The sequence below is a fragment of the Anabrus simplex genome, chromosome 1, assembly GCF_040414725.1.
Source record: "Anabrus simplex isolate iqAnaSimp1 chromosome 1, ASM4041472v1, whole genome shotgun sequence".
NCBI lineage: Eukaryota > Metazoa > Arthropoda > Insecta > Orthoptera > Tettigoniidae > Anabrus > Anabrus simplex.
This window is the reverse complement of record NC_090265.1, coordinates 581,603,713-581,631,110: the sequence shown is the minus strand read 5'-3', so window position 1 is coordinate 581,631,110 and position 27,398 is coordinate 581,603,713. Positions and strand designations below refer to the sequence as shown.

Here is a 27,398-nt window from a genome sequence, read left to right as displayed (position 1 = left end):
CTCTTAACTCCTCCTCATCCGGCCTAGTTTCAGGGTCGGATCCCCTTACCTCCTCATCTGGCCTAGTTTTACAGACAGATGCATTTCCCTCCTCCTCCTCCTGATCTGGCTGTTTTTTTACGGTCTGATGCCCTTCTCTCCTCATCTGACCTAGTTTTACACTTAGATGCCCTTAGATGACGTCAGAGAGGTTTGTGGTGAGATGATACTTAAGATGGATTTTTTTAGTAACCGCATGTCCTTCCTAATGTCAATCTTATTAGGGAAGATAATAAGGCCAAGACCAATTTCTTTTTTGCAAATAATTGGATGCCCTTCGAAGATTTCCGTCTTCTCTCTACGGTGTTTCGGGTTTGTGGTGAGATGAAACTGATAAGATTTTTTTTTTTAATAACCAGATGCCCTTCCTTTTGTCAGGGTAGATAAAACGAATGACATATGATAGTATGACAAACTTTTTTCAGCGTTCATCTCACTTCGTACATGACACTGTAGAGAATCTAATAATTAGAAATGTTATACTACAGTAAAATGCCATTATAAAAAACGCCAGTATAACAAAATGTTCAGAATAGCAAAATTATTTTTAGGCCCCTTCCCTTTTCCATATTTAATTTGTGTTAGAATATTTCATTGTAACAAATTTCGATCTATCAGTATAGCGAATTAAAATGTAGCCTTTTTGCTTATATTTAACAGCTTGTTCCTTCAAAATATAATTGAAATTCATCCTATTTTAATCACCGCGTATTTCGCCAAACATGTCTATCAGCTAATACCAGGCGGTACATTCTACACAACACACAGGCAAAGCTACTCTATTACAAATCATGGAAAGGTAAGCAAAACACATTACAATTCTGACGAGCGGGTTGCCTACCTAACAGCACATGAAGATTATCTTATTCAGTTTTGGTGTACAAGTACTGAACGTCATTATGTAGGATTAATTTCTTATACATAAAACGCAAATTAAAGCCAATTTTCTATTAATAAAAATATCTTCAAATATTAGGGTGCGCAGATTGGATTAAGTGTATTTGTTACAGTATTCGCATTTACAGGATATGGTTCAGGTAGCCATTTTCCACACATGGATGTAAGCGACTGGTCAAGCTGGATATCTATTTCAAAGTAACCAATACGCAAGAAGTAATGCTATTGTCTGGGTAGGAACGCCACATTTACAATCAACCAATGAACGTTACGGTTTCACATCCTGTTATTGCATTTTGTTTATTCACATCTCATGACGCATTCATTGTTTATCTTTTGTTCGTGAAGCAACGTGTTTACTAGTATGCCAGTTAACTCTTTCGCCTATAGATCAAAAGAAGTGAAAGCAGTTTTCTTTAAAGGAAAAATATAAAATACTTTTATAACGAATGCCAGTTTAACGAAATGTTCAGAATAGCAAAATTCCTTTCGAAGCAAAGAAATGAGAAATAGCGAAGATGTATGACATCAGCCCTTCAAAGTCGTGAAATTCCTTACTAACGAAGGCCAAATTAAAATCTGTCAAAGTGGATTGGGCATCCGCATCTTGAAGCACACAGAGGTCGTGAATGTTGAACTCGCACCTACGAGTTTCAACTTGATCACTGAAATTGGTCAAAGTTTTGTTTGATTCAAAATGGCGGCCAAGTAATTCCTGCCAGTCGGACATGGTCGAGTGTAACCTTCAATTCACTGTCAAAGAGTGTGACCAGAGAATAATATTTAATAACCCCCTGCTCTGAAATAAAAGGTTTATACTAACATTTGTTTTAGAAAAAGTGTGATCTGTAATGATACTTTGTTATTTTTATTGGCCCCCGTGCACGTTTTCATATTTGCAGTTTGGTGTTTTTCACAACTTTCAGTGCACTTATTTATGAGCCGCAGCAGAAAAGGTTTTCATATTTGTTCTCTCGTGTTTTTCACACCTTTTAATAATACTTTCCCCTCATCTTTAGACATGGTAGATATAGTTTACCCTGCACCCGCGGATACACGACGTAAAATACCCTCATGTCGGAAAAGGTTGTATTTAGTGTTTCTATATCCCCGTTGCATAGTTTTTATTCGTGTAGTATGTTTTCTTGCTTAACACGTTTTTTTTTTTTTTTTTTTTTTTTCCCCCCCCCCCCTGTAGAAACGTCATAACAAGGTTTTACTGCATATCATAAATGTCATAAAAGAATAATAAAACTACACTATTCATATAATAAACACATCCATAAGTTCAAAAGCAAATTTTAGAAATAGTCCAACCTGCATGATGGCAAAGTTTATACAGATTCTTTTTTTTTTTTTGCTATTGGTTTTACGTCGCACCGACACAGATAGGTCTTATGGCGACGATGGGACAGGAATGGGCTAGGACTGGGAAGGAAGCGGCCGTGGCCTTAATTAAGGTACAGCCCCAGCATTTGCCTGGTGTGAAAATGGGAAACCACGGAAAACCATCTTCAGGGCTGCCGACAGTGGGGTTCGAACCTACTATCTCCCGAATACTGGATACTGGCCGCACTTAAGCGACTGCAGCTATCGAGCTCGGTCAGATTCTTTTTAACAGAAACATTTTAAGTTTACTTCGACAGCAGTACTCGACAGCTTAATTGAATTTTGCAACAGAACCAAGGATTCGGAATTAGAGGAAAGTAAGACAAAGTAACATATAGCCTAAGTAACATGAAAGACATGTATTCCAACATACCGATCTCTAAAACAAAAGATATTATAAGTGATAGGAATCCGTGTGATGATGATGATGATGATGATGATGATGAAGAAGAAGATGTGCCACAAAGTGTTCAACAGAGGTTGACTCTTGTGCAGGCAACAAACATGGCACGTAGTCTTCAGGATTTTCTTTTGTCACAAAGTAATGTGCCAGAATCTGTGTTAAATTCAAGTGCAGTGGTTGCTAACTACCTTGAATATTCATTTGTGTCTGGGAGTGTTCAGAAGAAAATCACAGATTTTTTCAAAATATAAAGTCGAGGAAATAATGTACCGGCTCAGGGTAAAATTTGAGATGCTGAAAACTTCTTGCAAGTACCTGTACTTTATATCATTATTTCATATATTTATCCTGGTTTTCCTCTCATTTAATAAATACAGTATTAAGGTTTTTTATGTGTAAATTCATGTTGAAATAATGTAGATTCTTCAGCAGGTTTAGTAATGAGCGAATTCTTAAGAACTGACTTATTTCAGTATAACAAAATTTCACTATAACAAATTAAATTCTGAGGCCCCCAAAATTTTGTTATACTGGTATTTTACTGTACAGCCTACTTTACCCTGCTAGACTCAATGGCGAGGACGGTTGAGACGCTGGCCTTCCCGTTGTAAACTCTGCAGGTTCAATCCTGTCTCAGCTGTGTGTGGGTGGAGAGAGGGGGGAGGACTGGAAATGTACTGTGTGCAAGATAGCTGCATGCCTGACAATTTTTGTCATTAAAACGTACATTGTCTGTTGTTAACTTACCTTTGTCATATATTATTGTTGATTAAACAGAATTATAATTTTAGTAATTATCATTACAATTGAATACATGCCTCTGGTCGTAGTAGCGAACAGGTTTTGGAAAAGTAGAAAAATTATTATTAATCAAACAGAATTATAATCTAATAATTATCATTACATGTAACAGCTGTTAGTCACATCGTGTCAGTCATAATTCAAACCTCATGTCAGCAAGCCCTGAAGATGGTTTTACGTTGTTTCCAAATTTTCACATCTGTATTTTGTAATGAACAGAAAAGATTTGAACAGTCAGCATACAATCTCTTGTGTTCTGAACACAAAAAGAACATTTACATGTTTATTTTTTTTGGTGAATGACAATTTTAACACATCTAAAAATGTGTTGGTAATTGTGCGACATTGAAAGGGTGAGTTAACCACACCTACAAGGTTATGATATCATAATAACATTCTTATTGTCAACTACAGGATTAATATTAATCTCTACCAAGTAGTGGAAGTGAGCAAGATGTCGTCACGCCTAACAATTTTCAATGCATACAATCTATATTTGTGGTGAATGATCCCCAACCATTTTATCACTTCTAAAAATAAAAAAAATAAAAGTGTCAATAATTGAGGCACATTTGAAAGGGGAGAGTACACCACATCTACAAGAAACTTTACATGTTCATCTCCTTCAAGGCGAGACAATAAATAACTACAGTCCTAGCATTTGCCAGGTGTGAAACAGTGAATCTACGTAGCCTACTCCTGTTCAATACCATCGAGAGGTCAGCTCTAGGCTTTACGTTTCTATCCGACATACAAATAACTATAAACACTCTTCTTCCTCCTCCTCCTCCTCCTAAAACGCATCTCTACTTAGTTGTGCAGTGGGGTCATCGTGAGGTCTGCTTACGGTTTTACATATCCATCCGACAGATAAATAACTATGGGGGCCTTGTAAAGAGATGGGAAGATTGGAAGGGACAGGCAAGGAAGAAAGAAGGAAGCGTCCGTGATCTTAAGTTAGGTACCATCCCGGCATTTGCTTGGAGAAGCGGGGAAACTACGGAAAACCACTTCGTGTATGGCTGAGGTGGGATTCGAACCTACCTCTACTCAGCTGATCTCCCGAGGCTGAACAGACTCCGTTCCAGCCCCTTGTACCGCTTTTCAAATTTCGTGGCAGAGCCAGAAATCGAACCCGGACCTCTAGAGGTAGCAGGCCGTGCCGTTAAGTTAGGTACTATCCCGACATTCAGCTGGAGAAGAAGTAGGAAACCTCAGAAAACTACCTCGCAAATGGCTGAGGTGGCAATCAAACCCACCTCTACTCAGCTGACCTCCCGAGACTGAGTGGACTCTGTTCCAGCCCTCGTACCACTTTTTCAAATTTTGTGGCAGAGCCGGGAATCGAAACCCAGGCCTTTAGAGGTAGCAGGCCATGACGTAATGTTAAGTACTATCTCTGCATTACTGAATGCGATTTAACTATTTCGTAAGAAGAATAGACACGCAACCTGCGCACCCAAGTAGCAGAGACAATACGATTATTATTATTTTTGTCTTTGTTGTGTAGTGGATAATGTGATTAGCTATGACTCAGCTAAGTGCACCGTGGTTGTCAACCAGCGCACTCAAGCTGTAAGCCAGTGGGTGCCCCTTTTAGTCTCCTCTTATAACAGGTAGGGGATACTATAAGTAATATTCTAGACTTTAGTAGGTTACCACACAATAGTGAGAGACGATACATTAGGGAATAAAACACTGATATGAAATAGCATCTTCTGGCACAGTGAAAAAAGCGATAATAGCTCTCGCTATAGACATTATATATTGATATTATTCGCAGCATAACACAACATAAATTTACTACGAACGCTGAACACATTTAATGGTGTATAATCGTAGATTGCATGAAGAAATTATATACACTTTCACTTACCATAGTTAACGTAATATAAACTTTGAAGAAAAGAAATGGATTATAACACACATGCACAGCGCGCACGGTAGTAGCTGAGACAATACGATTATTATTATTATTATTATTATTTTGGTATCTGTTGTGTAGTGGATAATGTGATTAGCTGGGACTCAGGTAAGTGCACTGTGGTTGTCAAACAGCGCACTCAAACTGTAAGCCTATGGGTGCTCCTTTTAGTCTCCTATTATAACAGGCAGGAGATACCATAAGTGATATTCTAGACTTTAACAGATTACCACACAACATTGAGAAACCACACATTAGGCTTTAAAAGCTGATATGAAATATCTTCTCAAAAACGACGTATTTACAGAAGCATGAAGTTTTTTTTTTGCTAGTTGCTTTACATTGCACCGACACAGATAGGTCTTATGGCGACGATGGGACAGGAAAGGGCTAGGACTGGGAAGGAAGTGGGCGTGACCTGAATTAAGGTACAGCCCCAGCATTTGCCTGGTGTGAAAATGGGAAACCACGACACGACCACGACCAGGGCTGCCGACAGTGGGGTTCGAACCTACTATCTCCCGAATACTGGATACTGGCCGCACTTAAGCGAGTGCAGCTATCGAGCTCGGCCATTAATGTGTTTAATTCTGCACACGCACCCGCGCGCGCGCACACACACACACACACACACACACACTCACTCTCTCTCTTCAATCAATTTTTAGTAATCAATTGCTTACCTCAAATTACCATAATATATCGTCGCTGCCGGGACAAAACCTATGTGAAATATTTTAGCTTAGCACTTTGGCTGGTAAGGTTTCGTCATCTAAGGTGCAATATTGTATGCATATGGTCAAGGAATTCTCGCTCTTTATAATGTATGCGCTGCGGGTCAGTATATCTGCAAAAAAATTATCACATAGGAGGTTTTGTCCCGGCAACGACGATATATAGTTGCATATGAAAAATAAGGTAATTAAACATACATAAAACTTTTGTATGTCGACTGCAGTCAGTCAGATATCCTAAGAAATGAATGTGTCTTGCACAACATTGTGTCTGCCTGCTGCTGCTGCTGCAGCAACAGGGAACGGATGTTTCAAATTTCATCATGACAGCACACAGGTACAGGCTGCTGTTTTCGCTGTGTTAGAATTTCTGACATACTGTACTAGTAGAATAGAATTAACGACTTAAAATGTTGCGCCGACCGTGCAGTGTAGGGGTTACATTCCTGCCTCTTACCTAGAGGCCTCCGGCTTAATTCCCGGCCAGGTTAGGGATTTTTACCTGCATCTGAGGATATAGTTCGTACCAGGTTCGATTCCCGGTCAGGTCAGGGATTTTTACCTGCATCTAAGGGCTAGTTCGTGGTCTGCACAGACTACATTGGATAGTTTGTGGCCGGGTTTGATTCCCAGTCAGGTTATGGACCTGCATATAAGGGCTTGTTCGTAGGCTACACAGCCTACGCTGGATAGTTCGTGGCCGGGTTCGATTCTCGGTCAGGTTAGGGATTTTTACCTGCATCTAAGGACTAGTTCATGGTCTACACAGACTACATTGGATAGTTCGTGGCTGGGTTTGATTCCCGGTCAGGTAGTGGATTTTACCTGCATATAAGGGCTTCTTCGTGGTCTACACAAACTACATTCGATAGTTCATGGCCGGGGTCGATTCCCAGTCAGGTTAGGGATTTTCACCTGCATCAAAGGGCTAGTTCGTGGTCTACACAGACTACATTGGATAGTTCGTGGTCGGGTTCGATTCCCGGTCACTTTAGGGATTTTTACTCACATCTGAGGGCTAGTTCGTGGTCTACATAGCGTAGATGGTTTGTAACCCTTGACTCGGCTTGGATTCGAATCCAAGGGACCCTCTGAACTGAAGACCACAACGCTGTCCATTCACCACGGAGTCGGAAAATAATAATAATTGCTGGAGCTGAGTGTTACAGCCCCCAGCATTTGCTTGGTGCTAGCTGATAGATTTACTAGGATAACTCCTGCGGGGTGAATTCCGCTACCACGACGTCTCCGAAGTAAGAGGAAGAATCTTTTAAAAAAAATTAAAAACAAGAAGATAGTGGAGGAAATGTGAAGGTGCTGTACAGTCTGGTTAAAGGAAAGACATCTGACAAAATGAACATTACAGCACTAGAAACAGTAAACGGGTATGTAGTCAGGAGCGAACAAGAGGACAGAAACAAAGACCTATTTCGATACACTAATGAATGAGGAAGAAACTACTGAAGAGGTGGAAGAAAGGCTGAGGACTGCCCTAAAAAAGCCAGCTATGATCGATGAAGTTACTGGTGACAAAGCAACAAGTATACCTGGAGTTAATTTGAATAAAGGGCCCGGAAGTAATAAAGTGACCTCATTTTCTCAAAAAGAAAAATTTTCTCTGCCAATCCAACTGCACCATCGTTATTAACATAACACAAAGAGCATCCCTGATTTTTTCTTGGTACAGTTCTGTTACACCCTGTATATTTCACTCATGCTTCTCCTGCTAGCTTTCTTACCTGAGCATTTGCACTCAAGAATTTCTATTTAGTGATCCAAACCTCTACCTCTGTCTCTCCCCAGATGGCTACATCATCAGCAGACAGCAATATGTCTAGTTCTCCATCTCGTTCTCTTTTCAGGTTTTTAAGAATATTGTCCATGACAGTAATGAATGGCAATGGTGAGTGTGTGCTTCCTTGTGGACACCCTGTGTAGTTTAAAGCATTCTGAATGTAAATCAACAACACACACACAACTTTGAGAGCAATATGGTATGAAAATCATGTTCCAGAGTATTGGACAAAAGGTATTATTATCCACAATGAAACAAAAAATTTGAAACTAGACTACGAGCAGTGATATAACCTGTCCTGGAAGAAGAACAGCATGGATTCAGAACCAACAGAAGAACAGAAAAAAAAAAGAAGTAAAGACTTAACTGTATTCTTAGACCTAGATAAGGCATACAAAAGGATGATGATGATGATGCTTCTTGTTTAAAGGGGCCTAACATCTAGGTCATCGGCCCCTAATGGTACGAAATGGGACAAAATGGAATGACAAATTAAAAGTCCAAAATCTTCCACTGACCAGAATTCAAAACATGAGGATGAAGAATGAATGGATATGAATTTAAAACAATCAGTGGATCCAACCCGCAATGCCTCACTTTCACAGAAACTGGCGTGAAACAAAAGTATTACTGACCAAGGGACTGCATCTATAGCATAATACTGAATCGATGATGCTTTAAGTCTAAAGGGGTCCAAAATCCAAGTCATCGGTCCCTCATAATGGTACTAATTGCTAGGAAAGTGGAACCATGGTATTTGTCATGTTGCGGTACTAATCAAAATTAGTGTAGACTCGCGGCATTCCACACAGTATGGTACTACTCACAAGTAATGAAATTCGCACATGGAATACAGACCTATGGTGTTTCGGACATTGCGGCGCCATTTACAGGCAATGCAAACCTATGGTGTTCATCACATACATGTACTAACCACAGGGACCCGCACTATCCCGTCGTGTTCCTCATATAGTGGGTACTAATCATAGGCAAGCCAGAACCATGGTGACGCTCACCCATGGAGTCGCTCCTAAAATGGTACTAATCACAGGTACTGTAGAAGCCGGCAACGCACTCTTGCTACTAATCACAAACCTATTTGTTACCTAACATAGTGGTACTACGCACAAGTAAAAGCGACCCATGGTGTTCCCCGCGTGGTGGTACTAATCACAAGTAGTTTCGTGGTTCTAATACAATTATCTCTTGGTCGCCCCTTACGACAGACAGGGGATACCATGGGTGTATTCGCCTGCGTCCCCCATCCACAAGGGGTTGTGTGTTCGGTCCGCGAGAGGTATTTTAGTTCTCTCAAGTCCGCCGGCAAGCTCGTTAGCCCCCCCACCACCACCATCTGGGACGTGCCACGTGGGAGTATCACCTCTCCCCCTGCAACGCCAGCGTAACAGGTTCGTGGCATACAAAAGGGTGCCTAGACCAGGCATATGGAAGTGTATCAGAGAACTGGGAGTGCCTGAATATCTCATAGGCAACATAAAGATGCTGTACCACAACTGTAGCAATTGTGTGTATGTTGAATATTTACATTCAGAATGGTTTAATACTACACAGGGTGTCCACAAGGAAGTGCACTGTGACCACTGGCATTCATTACTGTCATGGATAGTATTCTTAAAAACCTGAAAAGAGAACGAGATGGAGAACTACACACATTGGTGTCTGCTGACGATGTAGCCATCTGGAGAGAGACAAGAGTTATATGTACAAACTAAGCTAGATGAATGGGTAACCAAGTTTAAAAAGTATCAGATGAAAGAACAACAAAAACTGTTGCTCTCTGAAAATGAGTAAGAAAGATACTGGCTGCCACATAAACCTTAAAAGTGAAAACATTCAATGTGTACAGGTATTCAAATACCTAAGCAGCATGATTTCCAGCAGGAGTACTGCAGATAAAGAAATATTTAACAGACTGGCCAGCAGTTCCAACTTCAACAACCTCATATATGGCATCTACCTTTGGATAACAATGTGCCCATGAGAACCAAGATGACTCTGAACAGACTCTGTGCCCATTCTCATGTACAATCTAGAAACATGTACAATGAAATTTCTATGAGCTACCCTCCAAAACTACACGGAAGGATAACATCAGAATGAAAGTGGAAGTGGACTCGACAGAAGAGAAGCTAAGGAATTTGAGACTAACACAGTATGGACATGCAAAGTGAATGCCTACTACAAGAACACCGCGTGCATGCCTAGAAAGAAGGGTTGAAGGAAGGAGGTCAGTGGGAAGACCTAGGAAGAGATGGCTGCACCAGCTGAGAGGACGTGGAGAGAAGAGGAGGAAATTGGCAGTCAGTGGTGAAAGAGGAGGCATTTTTGGACAGACAACGATGGTGAAGACCCGTTCAACACCACTCTATCCGGCACACCAGAAGGATTCTATGACAATGATGAATACAACACAAAGTTTTAATTTCACTCATACATCTCCTCAGATCGTATTAAATACCACTCACAATCCTCATACTTTCTTTGTTGCACTGGCAACGGAATACAATCTCAAGAGATATGGGAGTGAAACCTTGAATGGATGCGTTTGGAAGAATACAGTTGGTGAAAAGACGACGTGAGTCACAGATCATCAAGGATCCTAAGCAAGACACAAATCCCATGAAAGTTTCTAATATTAATGTGAAAAATTTCTAATTTACTCTTCCCTCCCACATGCTTTCCTAATCTACTCGTGCAATCTTTGATGATAATGCAAAACAGTATGCTAGGCAGACGGACTTAATATGGACATCCAAGGTAGAATCATGGTTTCCAAGCAGAGAATAAAATTGTTATTGGTTCATTTTACTCTCACAAGAGTACAAGAGTCTTCTACAAGACTCATCATTAGGACTGTGTATTTTTATGTTAGGAAATGCCAATTGGGTAGGTGTTGTACAGGTGAAAATATGAAGGCTTCTAACTTACTGCTTATGTGCTTTTCACACCTCTGGTGATTATTCTTCACTTCACAGAAACTGTTGAAATGGAACAAAAGTAATACACTGCAAAGCTGGCCTAGGGTATAAATTACATCTTTCTGAAACAAATTTTTAATAAAGACAGACATAAAAATTCTACATTGAAATCTTTAAAAGTGAATGCAGTTCACTTACTATCTTCCTTGCTAAGGAATTCAATAAGTTGATAAACTTGACAAATTCCTTCTAAGGTGAGAGGGGCTCCTTCCATGACGCCTTTTGATGATGATTTTGGTTTTTTGGCAAATGGAGTGAAAGTCCATTTTGATGGTCGATATTTTGTCTTCTCAGCAGCACAGTCATAGCTGCAAAGGCAAAAAAAAAAAAAAAAAAAAAAAAAATTAAAAAAAAGGTAAGATTTAATCCAGACATTCAAGCTAAATGATCATTTAATACTTACAAAACACAAAGTTTAGGATGGGTGCTAAAGGCAGTTACAATGAGTAAACCATTACTGCACGTGTGTACACAAGTTTTGCATCAATACATTTTCGTTATGTGACACATGCTTGCTTTCATACTGCCTCTAATGATTCCTCAAGTACCTAAAGCACCATGTCTACAACAAAAAAAGCTAAAATACAGCACTGAATGTCCTTGTTTACAAATAGGAAGAGAATAAAATTTGGTACTATATATTTTTTTTCTGAAAAGGTCACAGTAGGTACTCGCATATTATGTACGTCCAACCCTTAATGTATAAAAACCATAACCTTTCATGGGTAAATTATAGTGTACACAGAAGAAAGAATATCAAGAATACTGATCTTACAACCTCCTTTCATTACATTTCCCCCCCTTGTTTTCTAGATATCTAAGAGACTATAATACAGGCCACCTCCATATCAGCATCAAAGTCAAGTTTTCCTTCTCAATTTCTTTCTCTTTCTCTGGCCATACTGTGATGTACACATGTTGTCTACATGTAAGTTTATGAACAATAATCTTCAGTTTCACAGTTGCCTCTTACAAGGATTTTAATTTGGAAATTCAGTGTCTTAAACTTGCTGGAGCATTGATTCCACTCACTTGTATCAGGCTCCTCCTGTCAACTATGGTATCCATTTTTCCTTGAACCATTTCAACCTCAACCATATTAGTTTTAACACACAAAAGGTAAAAGCTAATGCATGTGGGCGGTCTGGATGAATAGTTTGAAAAATATTTTCCGAAGCACATTCTTCAGTAAATAATTCATTAGACAAAATACCATGACCTTCAATTTAGATTTAATGCAGGTTAGGGACGGTCTCGTCGAAACCTGGCAGTTAGGTATAAAAAGCCTTTTGGTGTAACGGGCCCACCATATAATAGCCTGCACGAAGCGCCAGAGTGGATACAAACAGTTAAGGAGTAATCCAGAAGCAAAGCATATCTCTAATGTCACCAAGGAGGTGCGAAAAGTCAATGTAGGTCAATGATGCACAGTTCGACCTAGGAGCTCCCAAGATAAGGGTCTCAAAAGAAGAGGAAGATGGTTACAAATAAAGGTGTCACAGAATGGCAAAGATACAATGTATTATAAAAGAGAAATAAAGAGATCACAGAGAAGATGCAGGCTGGGAAGAAATAGACTAAGGAACTTACCCAGGAAATTGAATTTAGTGAAGTCAACTAACATGATGGCAAGTATACTTGGCAGTCATACAAGTTTTAGGGTATGGTACTTTAAGGCAGAAACAGATTCTAGGAAGGACATTCCAGGAATCCTTAATGAACAAGGGGAGTGAACAGTATATGTGGGGATTTACAGAAGGCAGAGTATTCAGTCAGCAGCATATAGCTGGATATAATGATAATGGCCAGGTAGAGAAGGCAATACTAGCAAAGTACTGAAATTTGCCTATAATAACAAAGATGTTTACAAAATATACAGAAGTTGAAAACTAGAAAAGCAGCTGGAATAGATAAGATTTCTGGGGATATACCAAAGGTCCTCCCCTGCGAACCATGTGATCTTGCCACGGTGGGGAGGCTTGCGTGTCCCAATGAAGCAGATAGCTGAGCCGCAGGTGCAACCATATCGGATGGATATCTGTTGAGAGATCAGACTAAGAAATGGTTCAACGAAAGGGGGGTAAGCAGCCTTTTGGCAGTTGCAAGGGCGGCAGTCTACATGGTTGACTGATATGGCCTTGTAATAATACTCAACATGGTTTAGCTGTATTGATACTATACAAGAGGGGGCGATCATCAGGAAGATGGATACCGACATTCTGCGAGTCGGAGTGTGGAATGTTAGAAGTTTGAATCATTGTGGTAGGTTAGAGAATCTGAAAAGGGAGATGGATAGACTAAAGTTAGATGTAGTTGGTGACTACCGAATTATCAACACAAAAAAGGGAAATGCAGGAGTTGGTTTAATAATGATAAAGAAAATAGGGCAGTGGTTAAGCTACTACGACCAGCATAGTGAAAGGATTATTGTCGTCAAGATAGACACCAAACCAATGCCCACCACAATAGTGCAGGTCTATATGCCTAGCAGTCCAGCGGATGATGAGGAAATTGAAAGAATATATGAAAAGATAGAAAATTTAATACAATATGTAAAAGGTGACGAGAATCTAATTGTGATGGGAGACTGGAATGCAGTGATAGGCCAAGGAGGAGAAGGTAATACAGTAGGAGAATTCGAATTGGGACAAAGGAACGAAAGAAGAACTTGACTGGTTCAATTCTGCACTGATCATAATTTAGTTCTTGCCAATACTTGGTTTAAACACCACAAACGACGGCTGTATACGTCGACGAGACCTGAAGACACTGGAAAGTATCAAATAGACTTCATTATAATCAGGCAGAGATTCAGAAACCAGGTATTGGATTGCAAAACTTTCCCAGAAGCAGACATGGACTCTGACCACAACTTGTTGGTCATGAAATGCCATCTGAAGTTGAAGAAATTGAAGAAAGGAAAGAATGCCAAAAGATGGGATCTAGACAAGTTGAAAGAAAATAGTGTAAAGGATAGTTTCAAGAAACATGTTGCACAAGGACTATTATAAATGAAAAGGCTGAAGGAAACACAATAGAGGAAGAGTGGACAGTCATGAAAAATGAAGTCAGTAGGGCTGCTGAAGAAATATTAGGAAGGAAGAAAAGATCAACTAAGAATCAGTGGATAACTCAGGAGATACCAAACCTGATCGATGAACGACGAAAATACAAGAATGCTAGAAGTGAAGAGGACAGAAAAGAATACAGGCGATTAAAGAATGAAGTGGTCAGAAAGTGCAAGGTATCTAAGGAAGCATGGCTGAAGGGAAGTACAAGGATGTTTTCTTTTTGCTAGGGGCTTTACGTCGCACCGACACAGATAGGTCTTATGGCGACGATGGGATAGGAAATGACTAGGAGTTGGAAGGAAGCGGCCGTGGCCTTAATTAAGGTACAGCCCCAGCATTTGCCTGGTGTGAAAATGGGAAACCGCGGAAAACCATTTTCAGGGCTGCCAATAGTGGGATTCGAACCTACTATCTCCCGGATGCAAGCTCACAGCCGCACACCTCTACGCGCACGGCCAACTCGCCCGGTGTACAAGGATGTTGAAGATTGTATGGTCCTAGGAAAGGTAGATGCTGCATACAGGAAAATCAAGGAAAGCTTTGGAGAAAGGAAATCTAGGTGTATGAATATTAAGAGCTGAGATGGAAAGCCACTTCTAGGGAAAAAAGAGACAAAGCAGAAAGATGGCAGGAACATATCCAACAGTTGTATCAAGGTAAAGATGTAGATGATTTGGTTCTGGAACAAGAAGAGGCTACTGATGCTGATGAAATTGGAGACCCAATTTTGAGGTCAGAGTTTGACAGAGCTGTGACAGACATAAGTAGGAAGAAGGCACCTGGAATTGATGGCATTCTCTCTGACTGCCTTAGGAGAAACCAGCATGGCAAGGTTACTCCATTTAGTGTGCAAGATGTATGAGACAGGAGTAGTGCCATCCGATTTTCGGCAGAATATTGTTATATGTATTCCCAAGAAAGCCGGTACTGACAAGTGTGAAAACTACACCACCATTAATTTAGTATCTCATGCCTGCAAAATGTTAACGCGTATTATTTACAGAAGAATGGAAAGACAAGTTGAAGCTGAGTTGGGAGAAGATCAATTTGGCTTCAGAAGAAATGTAGGAACACGTGAAGCAATTCTGACTTTACGTCTGATCATACAGGATCAAATTAAGGACAAGCCCATGCACATGGCATTCGTAGATCTAGAAAAGGCATTCGATAATGTTGATTGGACCAAGCTATTTTAGATTCTGAAAGTGATTGGGATCGGATACCGATAACAAAGAATTATCTACAATCTGTATTAAAATCAGTCTGCAGTGATAAGAATGAGGGCTTTGAAAAAGAAGCAGTAATCCAGAAAGGAGTAAGGCAAGGCTGCAGTTTGCCCCCCCCCCCTCCTTTTCAATGTTTACATAGAACAGGCAGTAAAAGAAATCAAAGAGGAATTTGGAAAGGGAATCACAATCCAAGGAAACGAAATCAAAACCTTGAGATTTGCCGATGATATTGTAATTTTACCTGAGACTGCAGAAGATCTCGAGAAGCTGCTGAATGGTATGGACAAATTTTTGGGTAAGGAGTACAAGATGAAAATAAGTACTGTAAGTCCAAAACAAAAGTAATGGAGTACAGTCGAACATAGGCAGGTGATGCAGGAAATATTAGATTAGGAAATGAAGTCTTAAAGGAAGTAGATGAATATTGTTACTTGGGTAATAAAACAACTAATGATGGCAGGAGGAGGACATAAAATGCAGACTAGCACAAGCAAGGAAGAGCTTTCTTAAGAAAAGAAATTTGTTCACTTTAAACATTGATATACGAATTAGAAAGATGTTTTTGAAGACTTTCATGTGGAGCATGGCATTGTATGGAAGTGAAACATGGACGATAACTAGTTCAGAAAGAAAGAGAATAGAAGCTTCTGCAATGTGGTGTTACAGAAGAATGCTGAAGGTGAGGAGGATAGATCGAAACACGAATGAAGAGACACTGAATGGAATTGGTGAGAGGAGATTGATTTGGCTAAATTTGACGAGAAGAGATAGAATTATAGGACACATCTTAAGACACCCAGGACTTGTTCAGATGGTTTTTGAAGGAAGTGTAGGTGGTAAAAACGGTAGGGGTAGACCAAAGTATGAAAATGACAAGCAGATTAGAGCAGATGTAGGATGCAATAGTTACGTAGAAACGAAAAGGTTAGCACAGGGTAGGGTGGCACGGAGCGCTGCATCAAACCAGCTATGGACTGATGACTCTAACAACAACAACAACAACAACAACAACAACATACTAAAGGTAAATAGTACCAAATCTGAAGTACATATTTGATTATTGTCTGCATGAAGGAGCTGTACCAGATGAATGAGGAATTGCTATAGTACCTCCTATGTACAAAGAAGAGAGAGATAAACATAAAGCAGATAATTACAGGCTTGTCAGTTTGACATGTGTTGTATGTAAGCTAAGGGACAGCATTCTTTCTGATTATATCAGACAAGTTTGCAAAATTCTGGTTTGTTAGAGCACAGTTTGAGTTTAGGAAAGTTTATTCCAGCGAGGCTCAACTTGTAGCATTTCAGCAAGATTTACCAGATATTTGAGATACAGGTCAAATGGTCTGTATCGCTACTGACCTACTCACAGCCTTTGACAGGGAAGATCATGAAAGACTAATGACTAAAATGAGGCCTATTGGAGTACACGAAAGTGTTATTGAACGGGAGGCTAACTTTCTAGAAAACAGATTTCAGAGAATTACACAGTAGGTGAAGCATTATCTGATCCTGTAATGGTTAAGAGGGGGTACCACAAGTAAGAATTATTGAACCAGTATGTTCTTATATAGATTATTTATAAATGATAAATTATAAGAGTAAAGAACTGGAATCATAGATAAAGTCTTTTGTGGATGCTGTTACAATGTATAGAGTAATAAATAAGAACCAAGAATGGGTTGCAACTGCAAAAAGACCTAGACATGATTGTGAGATGGACAGCAGACAATGGTATGATGGTAATCAGCATTAAAAGTCAGACTGTAAGTTTCACCAATAGGAGAATTTCCCTTGGTTTTAATTACTGTATTGATGGGGTGAAAGTAACTCATGGGAATCACTGCACCTAAGACTAGGTAAACAACGATAGGAATTCTGCCACTTGGCCAGCAGCTGTAAATGCTGATCAATGGTAACTGACTGATAGAAAATTTTTGATGAATGGATAGAATATCGTATTGGCAAGAGTAACATTTTTAAGAAAAATATGGTGGCTAAGACGCAGTAACTATCCAAGACATTTTAAAATGAAAATAAATAAAATAACAACAAATCATTCAAGATAGTACACTGGGCAAGATGTCACAGATTCAGGTGGCTTGGAGATTCTCTTAGGAAAAAGTAAACAATGAAGTTCATTGTATGTAATAATTGTTTGACATGCAGATGCAGTAGTCCATACGTAGATTGAGACAGTTAATATGTTTTTCCAGACAAAAGTAATGTGCATTATTACCAAACAATGAACAGTGAAAATATTTCAGCAATGGTTTGTTAATTTACTGAGGAGACTTGAAGAAGGCTGCATGATAATTATGGTCACTGCAATCTATTATTCTAAATTGAAAGAAGAAATTGTCCTTGAGCAAATCACAGAAGTCATTGAAAAGGGAAAGCCATCATCCTTGATGACGCCATAACTAAAGTTGAGTTACCGGGTATTGTGAAACAACACTTAAACCAGTAAGGCCTAAAGGATTTATGAGATGGATGAAATCCCTACCGGTACTGAAATGGATCATGAAGCTGACAGCGATGAGCCAGACTCAGTGGCTCTGATGGTAGTACTACTGGCCTTCTGAACCGCAAGTTGGCAGGTTCGATCCTGGCTCAGTCTGATGGTATTTGAAGGTGCTTAAATACCTCAGCCTTGTGTTGGTAGATTTGCTAACACGTAAAACAACTCCTAAGGGACAAAATGTATGCACCTTGGCATCTCCAAAACTGTAAAAGGAGTTAGTGGGAATTAAAACCAATAACATTAATTTTAAATTAGCTTAACCATCACAATGACTGAGAAGAACAGGAGATGAAAAGCTGTGGTTAACAAATACATATACAAAAATATGCTTGAAAGTAATAAAAAAACTTAGACAAAGAATGAGTGGGAATATCGTGTGACAGGGGTCCTGGTCTAGAAAACAAAGAATGACGGCTGACAGGGTTCATCACTCTGACCATGCATCACCTTGTGATGAACAGGAGTGCCGTGCCATGGGGTTGGTTTAGCATGTACTATTATCAGATTATTATTATTATTATGGATTATTACGTACAGATAGATGCAATACTGCGTTCATATCATTTCACTTGGATTTGAGTGTGATTCTATCTTATGTGCAGAACATTTTATTTGCTATGTCAATTTTCTTTAAGGATACCATGGTATCAGTCTGCTAATTTACTCTGATGAGGAGTTTTCAGCTTAAAAGATAACAGCAGCTGATGAAGCAAGAAAGGGAGTGAAACGGAAGGACTGCAAGAGGCGTAATTGAGAAGTATTGCTTGTGGAGGGAAACATGCGATGTGACCTTGACTGGCATATAGAGTTGGCCTGTACCTTAGCAAATTATTAGAAACAACACTTTTCTAAACACCCTGTCATGCATATTAGTCACCATTCACATGCAAGTATTTACTCAATCCAACTCCTCCTATTACAGAAGTCAGAAAAATATTAATACAAAATAAATGAAAACATAGCCTAATTCATTGTATTTCCTTGCTATCTAAGAATACATCAACTGGACTGTTATTAAGCGGATGAAAATTCAGTAACTTTGTGTGGAATACTAGAGAGCCTAATAGTATGCTGCTGCCATTCTATCCAGTTTATTATTAAACTAGCTGATGTACCCGCGCTTCGCTACAGAATTCTACACTGTATACAGATTTATAGGTTGGGTAGTGTACACGTTGTGAGTACGATTGTAATAGATTGCATAGCTCACAACGTTACCCTAGAAACGCGATGGGGAAGTCACCATACGTCTTTTTTTTATGTGAAGACTGGGTTAGGGAATTTTCGTTGTAATGGCAGGCCCTCTTGCCTACCATCAGTCACAATCAAGTTGGGGAATTTTCATTATAATGGCAGACTCTCACTCTCCACCTGCCTTTTCTACATCCCCAGAAAGACTACCTTAGTGATTTTCCCAACTGAAATCAGCATAGATCATTACAATGATGCCAGTGGGAATGTCGCGATTAAAAGCAATGCTATCATATGAAAAAGCACACATTTTCTCACTTTTAACAAACAGTAGTACAATGCCAATCTAACAGTCCAATGTTCCAGAGCTGGAATGACCAGGCCACAGGCAGCCATGAGCCATAAACACACTTTATTTTCTGGGGGGAGGGGAAGGGGAGAGGGGGCGAAGAGTGGAGAGCCTGAGGACAAAAACAATGCCCTTGTATTCTCTGTTTCCCAGTAGTACCTGATGAGCTGAAAAATCTCAATTCACTACACTGGCGGGGGAGAATCTATCTGACTTGGAGGCAAATTATTCCTCCAAGCCAGAGGAGAAACCCCTCTTGGCAAATGAATGTAGAATTTAATAAACGTGAAGATAAAGCTTTTCTTAAGAAATGGCTCATTTCAGGATTCCCAAGTTATTTGGTGAACTGTGGTGCTATAATTTGTAATAGGCCAAAATTGTAATTCTAGACCAGGTCATAAGTGAACCAATGTCATTATTAAGTTAATTGTGCACAATGATCAATCCAATCAGCGCATCAGAGTAGGGATCGAACAGCTGGAATACTATGATGAACCAGCGTGTTACGTACCAGTAATATCAGAAAATGTATGAACCAGACAAATGGTATGCTAGAGAAGAAAGTTACGTAACTCCCCTGCAATTTCCCGCCCATATTCAGTCAGGCTGTTATACTCGGTACGCAGCATTAATCCCATCTATCGGAGATGAGTGGCAGCATTAGAAACAAAGTACATCACAACAAACAATGGTCAACGTAATGTTATTGTTGATCAATTTTATGAGCTTTCGATATTGTTGGCCTTCACATTTAGTTTTCTTGCAACTCTCAAATACCACTCTTATTATAGTCAGTATGGTAAAACTGTATAAAACATAAATGATCAGAAATTTTATTCACTATAAATTCTGTTATGTAGCACTTTTCGATAGGACCAATAACAGAGGTAGGCCAATAAATTGTAGGTGCCTTCCCCTAACCATTTCATACAGGGTGAATACAATTGTTTATAGCTTAGACTGTAGTTTCTTATTCTCCGAATCATACCGATTTTCATAAATTTATGTTTACCCATTTTCTCGTGGCTTGGCGTTGATATGGACTTGGCAACAAAAATACAAATTCATGAATATCTCTTTTATCATAGCCGGTACGGTAAAAATGTACGACATAAATGATCGGAAATTTATATAACTTTAGTAATGTAGTATTTATCAATAGGACCATTAATAACGTAGATATTTGAGTATTAATTTTTTTTTTTTGGTAGTTGCTTTACGTCGCACCGACACAGATAGGTCTTATGGCGACGATGGGACAGGAACGGGCTGTGAGTGGGAGGGGAGTGGGAAGGAAGCAGCCGTGGCCTTAATTAAGGTACAGCCCCAGCATTTGCCTGGTGTGAAAATGGGAAACCACGGAAAACCATCTTCAGGGCTGCCGACAGTGGGGTTCGAACCTACATCTCCCGAATACTGGATACTGGCCGCACTTAAGCGACTGCAGCTATCGAGCTCGGTAGTATTAAATTTTAAGCCTTCCCCTAAACTACCATTTTGCTCAGCGTAAATAAAATGCTTTATAGCCTAGATTGTAGTGAATCATTCCCCGACTTTACATACCGATTTTCATTAAATTTTCCTCCACCGTTTTCTCATGATGAGTGTACATACGTACAGACATTAGTAAAAAGTGCATTTCTTTGTTACTGTGGACACAACTGAGCAATGTAGGCTACAGACAAAACTTTTATTTTATATACTGTATATAGATTGAAGACTGATGGGCTCAACTGCAACAAAATTAGTGTAAAAAGTATTTTATACAAGGGCAAATCACTGAATAAACATGTATGAGGCATAAATCCTATGGCAAAGGGCATAACTGTTCTTCCACATTTTGACAAGACTTGCAGTGCATCATTTGTGTCAAAGGGTGAACTTTCATGACCCAAGTACGGACTGTAGATGTAAAAGGTGAAATAAACTTTGCGAACGTTATCATACATTTACGTGTAACCTACGAGTTGAATCCATAACAAAATTCAGAATTGGAGACTCCAGTACCATCGTTCAGCAGGTTTCTCTTCTTTTCCTTTTCAAGAAAGGTGGAGAAGTGGAGAATTCTACAAAGCCTGCCTAATAATGATGGTGACTGTAGTTTGTTTCAAATGTGCTTAAATATGTGTTAAATTGAATATAACAAAACTAGTAATATAAATAGAACATTAGTTCTGTAAATCACAGCAACATTAAAAAGCAGTAGAATGATGTGTCTTTTCCCAAAACTCAGGTGTTATGCAAAGATATACATCATGGCTAACACTTACTCAAAAAGCACATACCACTCAGTCAGGCAGCAGACTCTTAAGGCCTACAATAATCCAATATATCCGTGTCACAAAGTAATTAGGGCTGACAAATGGAAAAAAATGACAAGAGCTGCCTGGTATTAGTGAAAAATGGAAGCAATGCCTGACTTAACAGTCTTCTCATTACTGACATACAAGACTCATGCCCCACGAGAAACAAATAAAAATAAAATACATGCCTGTAACAGGTTATACATTTAGAGCATGAAATAATACTGAAGGCATGAAAAACTGTTCCCCAAAACCATTTTCACATGTCAAAGTTTGTGTTAAAAACATCACAGGCTGAAAATCATAAGCTGATAAATAAAATTCCTGATTAAGTAACATGGAGAACATTTATGTATTTTAATTACCCACACCAATATAAATAATGTTCATTTTAGTACCCATGCACAAGTTAGTTTTGTTATACAGTGTAATGAATAAGGCATACCAGATAAATGGTACGTTGCTATCATGCTGACCAAATCGTAAATACTCCATACACACAGAGGCGTCCTTCCACATACTAGACAGTACATGCAAGATGGAGTTAGAGTACTGTTGACCTGATGACAGAGGATTGTTCTTTCGTCCTTGGCTGCAATTGCCCTGATCTCTACATGACAATGCACAAATCTGAACATAAATTTCATACACCATGCAAAATCAAATCACAGCTGTAACGGCTTCACCAGAAATACATTTGATTACATCAAAATGTCCAAAGAAATATCTAACCACAATAAAAATTAATCAATGCTTTGATTTAGGAATGTAGTAATATTTTGAGATAAAAGTTAAAAGCAAAATACATCAAAAAGGTGTATTGTAGAACTAATGAAATGTGCTGCTGGGGAGACCTGTGAAACAGTCAGGATACAAATCCAACAAACAGGAAACTCAATAGTGTTACCAATCAGAAAACATATGCCATCCAAAATATTTACAGTAAAATGTGTTCTTAAAAAAAAAAAAAAGAACAGGATAACTGGCGAGTAGATGGAGTGCATTAACTCGTACATGGCTGAAACTGAGTTATCAAGCGCACCTCGTGGAGGAATGCACGATGCAGGCTCGTGTATAGTGTGCTAACTTCGATCTGTGTTGATTCACTAAAATCATGGTGTTGGGTGTGTAAAGAGCATTATGTCTAGCAGGTTATAATTAAAACGATTTTCACTACTCTATAGAGAAAAAGTTAAAAAGCTTGATCGAACATAAAATCTTGAGGGATGACTTGTTAAAAGATTGATCTCTACTTATTCCTTACTTGCTTCACATTTTGCCTCCTCTACACATGTCAATCATCATGGTACGCTGAAAAAGGTGAGCCTCATAATTTAACTTGTTCTAAATTTCTTACCCTTTGTTCATTTCTATTTAAGTCTCCTTTTCTTTTGGCTTCATATATCCGCATCGAACTGAGGAACTTAAGTCTTACACTGTATCCTAGGACTTCATGTATGTCGCTTTTCAACGTGCCGATAAAACAAATGCCTAAGACCTTGCTTAGCAACAACTGAACACAACATGCATCTCTTAAGATCAATCTTTTAACGAGTCATCCCTCAAGATTTTATGTTGGATCAAGCTTTTTAACTCATTACTCTCCATCAATTCAACGTCTTTTTACGTGATTCCAGCACAACAGGAATATACAAAACTGTGACGTTACAAATGAACTTCAACTGAATTTACTTCTTCATAAAAAGTGTTGATATTTCTACGTACATCCTTTTGACTGTGAATAACGTCTTATATTTCTTATGTGTGTTTATAATTGTTTTTAATTTAGTCCTTTTGCACAATTCTCTTAATCAGCTGATGATGACACTTTAAATGTGCACAATTCTCTTAATTAGCTGATGATGACACTTTAAATGTGCAGAGACCGGTCCCAAAGTTAACATGCTGTAACTTAATATTGGTACAACTTAATACCAGTGTATTGAAAAGGTGAAACCTCTATACTTCCTTTTCAGTATTGTGACAATCTAGTGATACCGATAGTGACCTTTAATTTTCACTACTGTACATTTAAGGTAAAAAAATGAGTTAGAAGACAGCGACTGATTTTCTAACAATCTATTATGATGCTTTCTAGAGTTACACCCATTGCATTCTATCCCTGACGAGTTGAAAGTTGTTCTAAATTCTGATGTCCGGCTCCATGGCTAAAAGGTTAGCATGCTGGCCTTTGGTCACAGGGGTCCCGGGTTCGATTTCCGGCAGGATCAAGAATTTTAACCATAATTGGTTAATTTCGCTGACACCGGGGCTGGGTGTATGTGTTGCCTTCATCATCATTTCACCCTCATCATGATGCACAGGTTGCCTACGGGTGTCAAATTAAAAGACCTGCATCTGGAGAGCCGAACTTGTCCTCGCACACTCCCGGCACTAAAAGCCATACACCATTTCAATTCTGATGATTCACTGCATGACTCAGACTTCAATGCATCATCATCATAATGATTCCTCCAATTCAATCAATCAACTGCAATCATGATCTAGGAAAAGGTTAAGGAATGCTTGTACCGGTATCAAAACTGATCCAGCTGTTTTTAACAAAAACCTGTCAGAGTAAAAACTATGCAAGATACAAATGTGTCAAATAATGAACTTCTGAGGGTCGAAATGTATTAAGTGTATTAAAAACAAAACAGTACCCAACAATTCACAGGATAATAGGGTATATAAGACAGGTAAGGGCTGAAAGAAAAAATATCAAAAACAAGGGAAAAGAATACCTAACAAAAACAGGAAAAGTAGTAATGTAAAGCGAAATGGAACCACTCAAATTGTGTAAAAATCAGTGTACAGAAAATGTATCCCTCTCTGAAGAAGACTGAGAAACTTTATTTAAAAACGATTGGGAACGGGGAGATTTTAACAAACGAATGGCTTATATTGGCATTTTAATGGAAACATTACCAAATTTATTTTTTTTGCTAGTGGCTTTACGTCGCACCAACAGACAGGTCTTATGGTGATGATGGGATATGAAAGGGCTACGACTGGGAAGGAAGCGACCATAGCCTTAAGGTACAGCCTGAGGTGAAATTGGGGAACCACGGAAAACCATCTTCAGGGCTGCCGACAGTGGGATTCGAACCCACTATCTCCCAGATGCAAGCTCACAGCTGCGCGCCCCTAACCGCACGACCAACTCGCCCGGTAGTACCAAAAAAGAGAGCCAGTATTATGCCTGTTGCTCACGGTAAAATTTTCCGTCAAATTTATTGTACAATAATTTAATTTTATAAAATTTCTGTTGCTCACAGTCAAATTCAAGTTTTATAAAACCTTAGACAAAACTTTCCATAAAATAGGACATGTTCTATTCCGTAAAATTAATTTTACGAAACGAACCAATCAGCGAAGCTGACACGATGATGCTAGCGCTACGTCGTGAGAAGACTGTGAAGCTCGACTGTAAACAAACACTTCTTTCTAAAATGGCAGGATCCGGTTGGACTAAGGAAGCTGTTGGTGTTTTACTGGAGGAATACCAGAAATATCCTTGTTTGTACGAAATTAAAACGCCACTTTACCACAACAGAAATGCAAGAAAAGAGGCAGAAAACAATCCAATCGCCGAATTCCTATATGAATGCTGGTCTTCTAACCTCAACTAATTTTCAACCAAGGACAGCAATCCTCTACCTTCTTCTCTTTTCTTGATCCAATCCCGAATCCAGCATTTCCTGGCATTTCTTTTCTTCTTTTTTACCACTGTACAACATATAATTGCAGCTAAAGCATCAAGTTTTGCTTTGTTTGTTGGAGCCATACTCTCAAACACACTGTAAGTTGAACAGCTGATTCTTGGTTTAAAAGTTTATCAATAGATGGCAGCATATACACATCTAAGTTCAGAAGTGAGTTCATAGATGGCCATCCTGATGCTTCCACGGATTTTATAAACTAATTTTACCGTGAGCAACACAGCTTGTTTTCACCAAATTTTTATAAAATGAATTGTACAACAAATTTTACGAAAACATTTTACCGTGAGCAATAGGCATTAGTGAAGGTGCCCTGAAACACCACTTCAGGCAAGTAACACTGCAGTACCATACTGAAGTCCATGGTGAACACAATACAGTATGCAAATCATGCTTTAAGACACCGTTTTTAGAAACACCATGGTTCAGTGAAAAAGTGCAGCAGAAGAAATGTTCCAACCTGTCTGGTATTATTGACAATGATCACAGGGGATCAAATTCGTCACCCCAAAAAGAAATATCGCCCGATGTTCTGAAAACATGGAAAAGTTCCTTGACACCATCCCAACATATGAAAATCACTACGCAAGCAAAGATACTAATGAGAAATACCTGCCCATCATACCTCACACTTTTTGGACCCTAGAAGGAGTACAAAGAAAAGTGTGCTGAGCGACCTGTAAGTTAAAGCATCTTTAAAAGGGAATTTCATAAGTTAAACCTCTCAATAAAAAAAACAACTCAATGATATCTGCAGCACCTGTGATAAACTGATGCTAAGCCTCTCAGACTGCAGAAGATAATGAGAATATTAAGCAATAGCTTGAAGAGCACCAGAAGCAAGCAGAATTAGTTTACAATGTAAAAGCCAATGTAAGATGCCCGCTTGTAACCTAAATCTGTTTTCCCTGTCTTTTCCTTGTATTAAGTTTAGTGGGACATGCTACTTAAATAGTGAGGCTCGAGTATGTTTATCATACACTGGAATCATCTTGAAACATGTGAAGAGCCCAGGATAAAATGTGGGGATGTCCAGTTTGGATCATTTCTCAGGAAATGGTTTTAAAAGTTTAAAACAATTTAATTCAGAAGCTAGTTAAGAACAGTACCTCATATTTATTCTGTGCATGAACTATAATATACTGAACTATGGTGAAAAGTTGCAAGGACAATAATTCTTATTAGAAGAACAATAGTTGGAAAACTCACTTAATGTTTTACTCTACAGGGAAAAAAGGGGTCTTTGACAAGACTAACAATGAATAAACGGGGCTCATTGTACTTAAAAATATAAACTCTCAAAGAGGACATTGCCTAGTATTACGTAAATTATTACAAAACAAATCACATCTCAACATTACTTCTGAAATCACAAAATGATTTACTGTACTTTATACAACAGTTTTCACAGAAATGAACAATGGTTCTCTTTTTAAATCCCTCATTTCATGAAGATTCACTTTCTTGGCATTCTTCATAGAACTTCTGGGATTCAGCTCCACACAAAAAAATGCAGGTCTCGCCACTTCTCCTGTGTTATCTGCAAATAACCTAAAATGTAACAAAAAATGTGAAATCGTGTCTGAAGGTCATAGGAACTTACAATGTAAAATAAAGTAATATCCTTACCATTACATGCTCTGTCAGGGTACAGGAACTCTCCCTCTGATAGGTGTGCATTTATACGGCGTTTCCTTTGCGGGGGGTACATCACAGAAGAGTACCATGGACCATCGTATGTGTCCCTATGAAATATCATTCATGGATGGTTCTCCTCTATTCGCAACTCCCTGAGGGACCTTGATTGAAAAGGGCTCTTCTTCAGATAGAATGATTCTAAGAACATGGTCCAGTCTCATACCATTGAATAGTAAACTTATTTAAAATGATGTTGGTTTTGATAGTGTACTCCTGATTATGTTGCTCCAGTCTTCAGGCATTTCAGTTCGTGATTCTGAGTTTATCAGTCTCATATTCATGTCACATTCCAGGTAGGAATAACCTTGAATCAGGAATATGACACGAACA

General features: G+C 38.9%; 1 protein-coding gene across 1 annotated transcript in view; it reads right to left on the bottom strand.

Annotated features, from left to right (window-relative positions):
* The window catches only part of RhoGAP54D (Rho GTPase activating protein at 54D), a 192,292-nt gene that overhangs the window by 133,556 nt on the left and 31,338 nt on the right, over positions 1-27,398 (bottom strand). Inside the window, exons 2-3 of the mRNA XM_067144916.2 lie at positions 22,094-22,258; positions 11,120-11,289 (exon numbers count right to left, since the gene is read on the bottom strand). Of these exons, the coding sequence (XP_067001017.2) occupies positions 11,120-11,289; positions 22,094-22,258 (335 nt within the window). The remainder of the gene's footprint in view (positions 1-11,119; positions 11,290-22,093; positions 22,259-27,398) is intronic.